The sequence below is a fragment of the Heterodontus francisci genome, chromosome 20 (assembly GCF_036365525.1).
Source record: "Heterodontus francisci isolate sHetFra1 chromosome 20, sHetFra1.hap1, whole genome shotgun sequence".
Lineage (NCBI taxonomy): Eukaryota > Metazoa > Chordata > Chondrichthyes > Heterodontiformes > Heterodontidae > Heterodontus > Heterodontus francisci.
The window spans coordinates 11,320,883-11,333,002 of NC_090390.1; the positions used below are offsets into that span (position 1 = coordinate 11,320,883).

Here is a 12,120-nt window from a genome sequence, read left to right on the forward strand (position 1 = left end):
TAGTATAAATGGGTGGTTGATGGTCGGCACAGACTCGGTGGGCCGAAGGGCCTGTTTAAGTGCTGTATCTCTAAACTAAACTAAAGCCACCAGCCTCACCCTAAACCCGTGCATTCGCAGCAGCCCCGCCCCTCGATAGAGCCCCCTATCCCAAACCCTGACTCGAGCCCCGCCTCTCACCCTAAACCCGCATAACGGAGCAGTCGGAGAGACACTGTCCCTAGGCCCGAAGCCCCCCACCTCAGTCTAATATCGCTCCACCCAGGACCCTCGCGGCTTCCACTGAGTTGGATCTAAGTTTCTGACGTCACCTAGGCAGTGTTAGCGCAGGGTCTGCTGGGAATGGGCGTGGCCTGGCAGCGCGCGTGCTGGTTACCGGTTGCTGTTTTCCGCCATGTCCCGGAGCGGGCAGCAGGTCCGCATTGTAAGTACCTTCTCTCGTCTTGACTGCTTCAACAGCGCGGCACCCTTTCCTGGATAGTGGGAGGCTGCAACTTAGGCACGGGCGCTGGAATAAGGGAGCGTGCCTGCCCCTTCAGCCTTACTCTCCCCCTTTGCCCCTTCTACTCTCCCCCCCCCACCTTTGCCCCTTCTGCCCTCCCCTCACCTTTGCCCCTTCTACCCTCCCCCCCACCTTTGCCCCTTCTACCCTCCCCCCCACCTTTGCCCCTTCTACCCTCCCCCCCACCTTTGCCCCTTCTACCCTCCCCCCCCCACCTTTGCCCCTTCTACCCTCCCCCCCACGACCCTAGTCATGTTTCCGCTATACAAAGCCCTGGTGACCACAGCTGGAGTTCTGTGTGCCGATCTGGACACCACACCTTAGGAAGGGATATATTGGCTTTGCAGGCAGTTAGATTCATAGAAAGTTTAAGGCATAGAAAGAGGCCACTTGACCCATTGTCTCCGTGCCGGCCGCAAATCACCTATTCTAATCCCACTTTCCAGCATTTGGTCCGTAGCCCTGCAGTTTACGGCACTTGAGGTGCATATCCAGACTACTTTTGAATGAGTTGAGGGTCTCTGCCTCAACTACCCTCTCACGCAGTGAGTTCCAGACCACCACCACTCTCTGGGTGAAAAAGTTTTTCCTCATCTCCCCACTAATGTTTCAACCATTCACTTTAAATCTATGCCCCCTAGTCACTGACCTCTCTGCTAAGATGTATAGACTCTTCACCTCCACTCTATCCAGTTGAGCGTAGATTTACCAGAAAGACACCTGGACTCCAAAGGTCAAGCTTCAAGGAGAGATTAAACATTGAGGGTTGTATTCCGTGGAATTTAGAAGGTTAAGATTTGATCAAGATTTTTAAGATATTACGGGGAACTGCTAGGTTAGATAGAGAAACTATTTCTGCTAGTTGGGAGTTTAACACTGGGGACATAGTCTAAAATTAGACACAAACCTTTCAGGAGTGAAATTAGGAAAGTTCTTCATGAAAAACATAGAAGTTTGGAACTCTCTTCTGCAAACAGCAATTAATGCTAGATCGAATAATTTTAAAACTGAGACTGATAGATTTTTGTTAGCCAATGGTGTGAAGCGATCGGCAACAAAGGTGGCTATGTGGAGGTAGTTTGCAGATCAGCCATGATCTTATCAAATGTTAGAAGAGGCTTGAGCAGCTAAATGGCCGCCTTATGTTCTTCAGTGACCTGTGCCCAGTGTCATGGTCAGTACCTGGTGATTCTCAAGCGAAGTCTCCACAATGTTGCTGTTTTATGGAGCAGATTTGATCGTCGTTTCAGGACAACGCTGATTGTGTCTGATGCATTTTATTACATTTTATCTCTTAATACTTGAATTATTTTGTTTCATTTTAAATAAAATATGGAAAATTACTTTTTTCCCCACTGGATATAGTCTTCATCGTTGGTAGGCAAGAAACTTTTTGAAGAAATTGGACATGGACATAGAACTGGTGAAACAAAGTGGAGTCACATGACTGCCCCAGTGACCATCAGTCTGTTGGAAAGCAACAATGGTGAAGAAGATTGGATGGAATCAGTTCTGAAGCCTCCTGATGTCAATGAGGTCGTTCCTCAATCTCCATTGACTATTGTTCCTGAAACTCCAGCTCGTGAGATTGCAGCGCGAGCCAAGTTCACGGTTCCCTCTATGATGACACCTCCCACCTCCCACACCTGTCACTCCAGGTTTAACCGATCAAAGGAATGTACAAGAGTTAAAGTTCAGCTTTTTTCAAACAGCAGGACTAAGAGACAGGATCCGTTGAGAGATTGTGAAAATCTTTGGCCTGTTAGCCTGTTTGGGAAGAGATCTGCTGCTAGCCCTGATGAGGTGCCCAGATCGAAGAAGTGGAAATCAGCCCCAGTAAAAAATCCTGGTCCCAAGGCCCAGGACACACAGGGGTCTTCTGATCATCATCTGCAAGAGTGTCTTATGGCTATTAATCAGGCCTCCCCTGGGTCACAACCGTCCAACTTTGTGAAAAAAACTGTGAATGGAAAACTACAAAAGGGAAAGACAAGACAAAGTGGTGTTTTGAATTTGAACTCTTCTCCAAGCTCTCAATATAAAGGTACAAAGCTCTCTGTGACTGAGAGGACCAAGGTGGGGAGCCTTCAGTTGCCCACATCTACAGCTTTGTTGAGGAATCCCTTCAAGAAAATAGATAAACTGCACACACATTTACAGAATGAAAGCTGTGAATCATTGTTTGTTCAGATAGATGGAAATAAATATAACTGCAGTAAAGGAGATGGAGACTGGAGTCACGTTCAGTCCATGGTGCAAGCAGGCAAAACCTGGTTAGAGGCACTGCAAACAACAAGAGAGGTGGAGACTGTGAAAATCCCAGGCACAATTGTGGGACATGACCGTGACCAGCATGACGGGAGCAGTAAATCCAGTTGTGTTGATTCGGAGTGCGAAGAGCAACGTGCTGAATGTGAGGAGGACGAAGATAGTGATTTGACAGGAGATTTAGAGATCGTGTCTTCTCAGGCAGAGCTGCATTTCAGTACGTCAAACAAAATCCAGCTTACAAACACTGTGAAACAATTAGATGACCTACAAGAAGCAAAGAGTGGGAGCTGTCCGCAGAGTTTCAGCAGGGCAGCGGAGAAGCCGAGCTCCTTGAGGTACAGCTGATATATTTCTCTTACTTAACCTGTGGTGCAGATTTATTTGTCATTTTCAAGGCCTTGCTTGAATTTTGAACACACTGACTGTTGTTAGCCTAATCTGTAGTGTGCACATACGCTCTCTCTCTTTCTCACTCACTCTCTCTCTCTTTCTCTCTCTCTATCAACATGCTTTACATTTTTTTATTAGTTTACAGTGTTTTATAGCCTTCTTTGCATTAATAATCCTGGCTTCCTTTCAATATCCTTTCTATCGCCTTATATTTTCTCTCTCGTTGACTTCCTAACAATATAATGCAATGATCACAGTTACTTGTACTATCACCAATCTCATCAGTGTAATTCCAATTCTCATGGCTACTCCCCACCATTCATGATCTAGAGTTTTAATGCCTTCCTCCTATCCCTTTAATAATCTGGAATGTCTGCACAATGTGCTTCTTTGAGGTTATAGTTCGATGAAGTATTGACTTCAAGCTAATTGATGAGAGGTATATAGTGTCCAATTTGGGTATTGACCTCATGATTTCATCCTCCAATGGTAATTGCGTCCGTACTCAGTTACGTTGTGCCTGTTTATATTTTTATTATATTTATATCTTCTCCCTCTGGGCATACAGAAAACAATGTTTGTGTGAAAGAACCGTCCGTTCTTGCCATCATCATGTTGGCTGTTGCAATCGATAAACAGTATTTCTCTGTCTTTAAATACTGTGTTCGTTCTCCACTTCTCCCATTATTCTAAGCCCATTTTGGAGCTTGGTGAATCATCCAGAACAAATTCAGAGGTCAGGTATATGCAGTTCTTTTCAGAGTCCAACATTCCATGACTGGTGCAGTCCATGTGCCATTATTCTTTGTGCAGGTATTCCCGGTATTGTTTGTGTACTGGGCATGTGGCAGAGTCTCATGCTGAGACTCTATCTGGTACACTATCCAAGGTTGACTCCAGTTCTTTGCTAGCAAGGGTAGTGCTGATACCACTGTTACGTTATCCTCATCCCTGCTCTCATCTTGGCGGGGGGGAGGCAAAAATGTTATAGACTATATCCATGGTTCCTTTGAACCACTTTTTCTATTTGTGAATATAACAAAGGGATTCCATTGTCCTTCTATGTCGTCCAGTCCCTTCTGTACCGCATTCATTACAAATGCTACATATGGCTACGCACGACATCTTTAGTAAGATCTTGATTCTGGTTAGCTTCATTGTTTGCCTGTATCAACTTGTTTATTTTACTTTGGATCTTCAACTGTCACACTATGGAATTCTTCCACAGACAATAGTCTATGCTGATGCTCCCTCAGATTATCACTCTCTTGTTGATTCCTGCCAATAAACCTTTTAATTGCTTCTTTACCTCATTGTACGCCCACTTTCTATATTTATTCTGTTAACCCTGTTGTGGCTCCTATTCCTAGCCATTCTGGCAATCCTTGCTTTCCTTGTAATTTAAACGAATTCTCCTTATGTGTCCCATCTTCCTCTGTCCTTTGTTCCTGCTTTCTATTCTTTCCTAACAGTTATTTTACTAATTGTCCTACCATTTTTATCTACTAATTGAATAACTCCCTTCACATAATCCTGTTGGCAGATTCAAGTTCATTTATAACAAAACTTGTACAATTTCAGCACACATTATATAACACATTTCCTAAATCAATTGCTTCTAGTCCATTAACATATGTGTTTTTTTGGCAGGATTGGGCAGTTTTTCCATTAGGTGTGTTATTTCTTTGCTTCAGAGATAAAGCTAGCCATGAAACAAAGATCCTGCCATCCATTCCTCCTTGATCATGATCAGCGCATGTCTTCCCTTCCCCTTTCTATATCATGTTGCCAGTATGACATGGAGAAAAGCCTTCGATCTGACCAATCATTGCAGAGCAGAGATGTTGAAATTCTGTTACTTTTTTGGTTCTCTTTACAGATCTGCTGTTCTGTTGTGTGTCTTTATTTTTTCCTTTTATATTTTCTCTGTTTTTCCTGTTTGTTTTCTTTTTTGGGTTTCATTCTATCACTTACTATGTAGTTCCACAGCCATGGCAAGGCTTGCTTTATTTACTGTGAATGTGACCTTGGTATTTGTTTTCTTATAGTTCTGATAATTTGAAAAAAATTACGTGAATGTGCATTTTTCCAATTACAATGGATCAACAACACATAAAAAGCCTTTTGAGTGTTCATGTTGATTTAATTAGTTCATTTTTAATACTTTTCAAAAATTATATAACTTGTAGTATTATTAACTCAGTGCAGCTAAATATATATGTTCTAATGATCATCCTCAATGTTTGTAGTGTTTTGAGATAAATCACAGCGGTGGGATTGGGTGTCCAAAACTAACCTTGTTCAGGTCCTCTGCTTCCTTGTGGTCGCTTCTCACTTGAATGTTTTTTATGGAACCTTGAAGGAATGGCCTCCTTGTCTCCTGCCTTCAGCTTGAAACGGATTTGGAAACAACCATGGCCCCCTTGTCCAGACAGACAAGACAGAAGCCTCCATTATCTGTTTTTAGCTTCCCCACTAGCTTTCTTTGTTAAGCAGTTAATGGAAGCCTTGAAACTAGCTTTCTTGGCTGTAAGAAAATCCGAAATTGAACAGCATTCTCTTTACTTTTAATTTTAATCCCTCTGACAGGTACTGGTATGTTTAACTCTATCTTGATTATTTCAAAGTCTGTTTCTCTATAGAGTGTGTCAGTATCTTGATGTCCGTATCATGATTTTAAAAAGTTCTCTCATTTTCCTGAGCCACATTAACTATTTTGTCATACTGTTGTTGATAACTGAGCATGTCTGAAACCCATTCTTCTGTGTAAATTCATCGTGCATACATGCTAGTTCCTTCACATGTAATAAATCACATTTGCACACAGATACTGACATACCCAATATAATGACACATGTAGCATTCAATACAGGCCATTCTTGGGCTTTCAAGGTCATTTTATCAAAAGATCATCGGGTGTCTGGAGATATCTGCTCATCTTCCCCTGCCTTGGGTAGTGGCCAGGCTATCAAGTGCAGTTTTCCTATTGTTCAGTGTCAGCAGTGACACAAACATCTCCAAGAAAAAATTATCAATTTACTATTCCTAACTACACTATCCCCACAAGAATGTGCAGTAAATATCTCGTTGAATTTCACTCAGGCAATTATTCCAATTCACTTCAGAAAAATGATTTTAGAAAAATTTCCACCGGATGGTACAATTTACTTGTTTTCATCTTGTATCCTCATGTACGTCCTCTATTTAAGTTTTACAGTAATTATTTCATGTCATTCATGAACACTGATGGAACTTTACTGTTCAGTACAATATTATCATGGCCTTAGGACATTGATCAAATGTCCCGACCTGTCCAATTTTTAATGCATTTTGTTAGCTTAATTTTACTGAACAGAACCTCCTCTTGGACCTTTTTTTTGTATTGAACTAACCTGCTTTATTGTGCCTGAGCCCATTTTATCATTTCAAAATTATCCCAAATCAGACGAGTGGTTTTGTTGAACTGATGGATCTTGTCAATGTTCTATTCTATTCCCACAAAAAAAAACATTCTTCCTTGATACATTAGAACCCACCTAGACTGCACTGCTTTCTCTTACTTTCATGAAGACTTGATTATCCACTTAAACACAAGATAAGCTTTCCCACCTTGATTTCTTGAAACAGCAGTTTATCAACTTATCTTACCAATTCCAATTTCAGAAACAAATGGTAATTTTGCTTTAGTGACAGAAGTGCTTGCAACTACTTTGGAGGCAACTTCCATATCTCTTTCACTCGAGCACTCTGTCTTGGCAGATAACAAATGACCCTGAATTGGTTGTGGCCAGATCTTTGGCAATTCCTTTAGTTCAAATCATCACTGTGCTGTGACATTTGATGCAGATAAAGTATTAAATTCTTAAAACTGGTGGATCTCTTGCAATGCCATCATCCCCCATGCAGTCTGGGAAGCCACGGTACCCTGCTTATAATGAAGAGAGAAAGAAAGAATCCATTTTGGCTTTGCTGAAGAGCCCAAGGGCTTAATTCGTCAATTCATAATTTCCTTCCATCACACTGGGAAAATATCCACTTAAATTAAGAAACTTCAATTTAATAATGCCTTATTAAATATATAAATTTACATTGACAGCAACTTTTGTATTGATCAATAGAAAGGGTTAACTCCTTTGCAGGCTTTTAAGAAGGCAGAATGAAGCATTATCAGACACTATTGCATCACTTCACACAAATTTAAGAAAACCTTCTGAATCGAGAAAGAAAACCAAATACCATCTTACTTTTTTCCCAGTCGTGGTACCTTTTAAGTGGGGGGAGGGAGAGGTGTAGGGAAAGAGAGATGGGAGGGAGGGGGAGGATTTAAAGTATTTGGTAAGTGAAGCAAAAGTGACATGAGGGAAAAACTTTTTCACAGAGTGGTTAAGGTCTGGAATGCACTACTTGAGAGTGTGGTGGAGCTAGGTTCAATTGAAACATTCAAAAGGGAATTAGACTGTTATATGAAAAGGAAGAATGTGCAGGGTTATGGGGAGAAGGTGGAGGAATAGAACTGAGTGAATTGCTCTTTCGGGGAGCTGATGCAGACACGATGGGCTAAATAGCCTCTTGCACTGTAACGATTCCGTGATTTGATAGAGGTATTCAAAATCATGAGAGGTCTGGACAGAGTGGATATAGAAAAACTGTACCCAATCATGAATGGATGGAGAACGAGAGGGCACGGAGTTAAAGTGATTGGCAAAAGAAGCAAAAGCGACATGAGGAAAAGATTTTCACTCAGCAAGTGTTTAGGTTCAGGAGCGAGCTGCCTGAGAGTGTTGGGGTGGCAGGTTCAATCGAGGCTTTCAAAAGGGAATTCGACTGTTATCTGAAAAGGAAGAACGTACAGGGTTATCTTGAGAAGGAGGGGGGAAGGAATTGGGTGACTTGCTCATTCAGAGAACTGGAGTGGACAGGATGGGCTGAATGGCCGCCTTCTGCACTGTAACAATTCTGTCGTGTGTGGGGTACCAGTGCCCACAATTATATACAGAGATCCTCCTGTGGGGGTACCAGTGTCCAGCATTTATTCAGGGCTCCGGTGTAGGGTACCAGTGTCCAGAATTGATTCAGGGCTCCGGTGTGGGGTACCAGTGTCCAGAATTTATTCAGGGCTCCGGTGTGGGGTACCAGTGTCCAGAATTTATTCAGGGTTCTGGTGTGGGGTATCAGTGTCCAGAATTTATTCAGGACTCTGGTGTGGGGTACCAGTGTCCAGAATTTGTTCAGGGTTCTGGTGTGGGGTATCAGTGTCCAGAATTTGTTCAGGGTTCTGGTGTGGGGTACCAGTGTCCAGAATTTATTCAGGACTCTGGTGTGGGGTACCAGTGTCCAGAATTTATTCAGGACTCTGGTGTGGGGTACCAGTGTCCAGAATTTATTCAGGACTCTGGTGTGGGGTACCAGTGTCCAGAATTTATTCAGGACTCTGGTGTGGGGTACCAGTGTCCAGAATTTATTCAGGGTTCCGGTGTGGGGTACCAGTGTCCAGAATTTATTCAGAGCTCCGGTGTGGGGTACCAGTGTCCAGAATTCCAGAATTTATTCAGGGCTCCGGTGTAGGGTACCAGTGTCCAGAATTGATTCAGGGTTCTGGTGTGGGGTACCAGTGTCCAGAATTTATTCAGGGTTCTGGTGTGGGGTACCAGTGTCCAGAATTTATTCAGGGTTCTGGTGTGGGGTATCAGTGTCCAGAATTTGTTCAGGGTTCTGGTGTGGGGTACCAGTGTCCAGAATTTATTCAGGGTTCTGGTGTGGGGTACCAGTGTCCAGAATTTATTCAGGGTTCTGGTGTGGGGTACCAGTGTCCAGAATTTATTCAGGGTTCTGGTGTGGGGTACCAGTGTCCAGAATTTGTTCAGGGTTCTGGTGTGGGGTACCAGTGTCCAGAATTTGTTCAGGGTTCTGGTGTCAGGTACCAGTGTCCAGAATTTGTTCAGGGTTCTGGTGTGGGGTATCAGTGTCCAGAATTTGTTCAGGGTTCTGGTCTGGGGTATCAGTGTCCAGAATTTATTCAGGACTCTGGTGTGGGGTACCAGTGCCTTGAACCGACGAATTAATTATTATCTTGAGGTTTTCCTCTACCCCTCTGACTAAACAGCCGAAAATCCTATTCGCTTTCCTCAAGGCTACCACACACTGTACTGTTGGTTTCAATGTGGGCTGCAGTTCCAAGCAGGCATTCTTTACACACACAACATGACACTGAGTGGAACATAGGAACAAGAGTAGGCCATTTAGCCCATCAAGCCTGCTCCACCATTCAGTTAGATCATGGCTGATCATCTACCTCAACTCCACTTTCCCACACTATCCCCATATCCCTTAATGTCATTTGTATCCGGATATCTATCGATTTCTTTTTTGAGCACGCTCAATGATTGATTTCCACAGCCCTCTGCGGTAGAGAATTCTAAAGATTCACCACCTCTGAGTGAAGGAATTCCTCCTCATCTCAGTCTTAAATGGCCTACCTCTTATTCTGGGACTATGTCCTTTGGTTCTGGACTCACCAGCCACGGGAAACATCCTATCTACATCCACCCTGTAACGCCCTTGTAAGAATTTTGTAAGTTTCAATGAGATCACCTCTCATTCTTTGCAACTGTAGAGAATACAGGCTCAGTTTCCTTAATCTCTCCTCATATATAGTATAGTAATATACTCATATATAAATAGTAAAGAAACTAGTGGTAAGCTTAATAAAATATATAAAAAAAGGAAAATAAAATAATTAAGTAGTTAATTAAAACACATTAAGGATGGCAGGAGAGGTCATAGCTGCAGCGTGTGGGAGCTCCTGGATGCCAGTGTAATTCACGGCAAACACGTCTGCAGTAAATGTTTGCAGCTCGAAGAGCTTCGGCTCAGAATCATTGAACTGGAGGCCGAGCTGCAGACACTGCGAAGCATCAGGGAGGGGGAAAGCTACCTGGACATTTTGTACCAAGAGGCGGTCACACCCCTTAGGATAGGGTCTTCTGATTTGGGCAGTGGTCAGGGACTAGAGAGTGTGGTTGCAGCTGAGGCAGGTAAGGGGACTCGGAGAGGAGAAGTGCAGGAGCCTCAGCCTTTGCAATTGTCCAACAGGTTTGAGGTTCTTTCAGCTTGTTTGGATGTGAGTGGTGGATGCAGGATGGATGAACAACCTGACCATGGCACTATGGTGCAGGAAGCCATTCAAGAGGAGGGAGAGAAAAGGAATGTAGTGGTGGTAGGGGACAGTGTGGTTAGGGGGATTGACGCTGTTCTCTGCAGCAAAGAGCGAGAGTCCAGGCGACTGTGTTGCCTGCTTGGTACCAGGGTTTGGGACATCTGCTCAGGGCTGGAGAGGAACTTACAGTGGGAGGGGGAGGATCCAGTCGTCGTGGTCCATGTAGGTACCGACGACCTAGGCAGGACAAGGAAAGAGGTTCCGCATAGAATGAGGAACTGCACGCCAAATTAAGAAGCAGAACCTCAAAGGTGGTAATCCAGAGATTATTACCTGAGCCACTTACAAATTGGCATAGGGCTAATAAGATTGGAGAAATGAATGCGTGGCTCAAAGACTGGTGTGGTAGAAATGGGTCCCGGCTCGTGGGGCACTGGCACCAGTGCTGGGGAAAGTGGTGGCTGTACCTTTGGGACAATCTATACCTGAACTGCGCTGGGGCTGGTGTTGTAGCGAGTCGCACAACTGTGTGGGGGAGAGGGTTTTAAACTAAATAGTGGGGACAAGGGATCAAATTCTGGAAGATATGGTAAATCGAGCAGAGACAAGGCAAGAGAGTAAGGTATTAATACGGGAAATGATTGTGACAGGAAGGGACAGAGCGTACAAATCTAAGAATAAATCAACAGATAAGGCTCGAGGTTACAAAAATACGAAAAGGACAAAATTAAAGGCTCTGTATCTGAATGCACGTACCATTCGAAACAAAACGGATGAACTGAGAGCGCAAATAGAAATTAATAATATGATCTGATGGCCATTACAGACACATGGTTGCAAGACGACATAGATTGGGACCTGAATATTGAAGGGTACATGACATTTCGGAAGCTAGGAAAAGGTGGAGGGGTAGCTCTGTTAATTAATGATGGTATTAGCGCAATGGAGAGGGATGACCTAAGTTCAGGAAACCAGGATGTAGAAACAGTTTGAGTAGAGATGAGAAATCATAAAGGCAAGAAGTCACTTGTGGGAGTGGTGTACAGGCCACCTAACATTAACCACACTGTAGGACAGGGTACAAAGGAAGAAATAATGGCAGCTTGTCAGAAAGATACAGCAATAATTATGAGGGATTTTAACCTACTTATAGATTGGAAAAATCAGATGGGTTGAGGTAGCCCAGATGAGGAGTACATAGAATGTTTTCGGGATAATTTCTTGGAACAATATATTCTAGGGTCAACCAGAGAGCAGGCTACACTAGACTTGGTATTGTGCAATGAGATGGGATTAATTAATGACCTCATAGTTAAGGCGCCCCGAGGTAGCAGCGATCATAATATGATTGAATTTTATATTCATTTTGAGGGAGAGAAGAGTGGGTCCAAGACTAGTATTTTAAACTTAAATAAGGGCTATTATGAGGGCATGAAAGCAGAGCTAACTAAAGTGAACTGGCAAATCAGGTTAAGGGTTAGGTCAATAGAGATGCAGTGGCAAACATTTAAGGGGATTTACAGTTAAAGATAGTATCAGACAAAGAAAAAGCCTATAATTGCGCAAAGATGGGAGGCAAGTCAGAAGATTAGACAGAATATAAAAAACAGCAAAGAATGACTAAAAGATTGATAAGGTAAAATTAGAGTACGAGAGAAAGCTAGCTAGAAAAATAAAGACAGATAGTAAGAGTTTCTATAGATATTTTAAAAAGAAAAGACTTAACAAAGTGAGCATTGGTCCTATAGAAAGTGAGTCTGGGGAATTAATAATCAATAATAAAGAGATGGCAGATGAATTG

The 12,120-nt window shown here is 43.0% G+C and overlaps 1 protein-coding gene across 4 annotated transcripts in view; it reads left to right on the forward strand.

The window, feature by feature from the left end:
* The first annotated feature begins 224 nt into the window (after positions 1–224).
* The window catches only part of dna2 (DNA replication helicase/nuclease 2), a 130,648-nt gene continuing 118,752 nt past the window's right edge, over positions 225–12,120 (forward strand). For 2 of the 4 annotated variants that reach the window (XR_010977040.1, XM_068052385.1), the window contains exons 1-2: positions 225–424; positions 1,868–3,108. Coding sequence is in view for 3 of the 4 variants with exons in the window: in XM_068052385.1 (XP_067908486.1) it covers positions 395–424; positions 1,868–3,108 (1,271 nt within the window). In the remaining variant the exon portion in view is untranslated. The remainder of the gene's footprint in view (positions 425–1,867; positions 3,109–12,120) is intronic. The other 2 variants (XM_068052384.1, XM_068052386.1) reach the window with 1 other exon arrangement.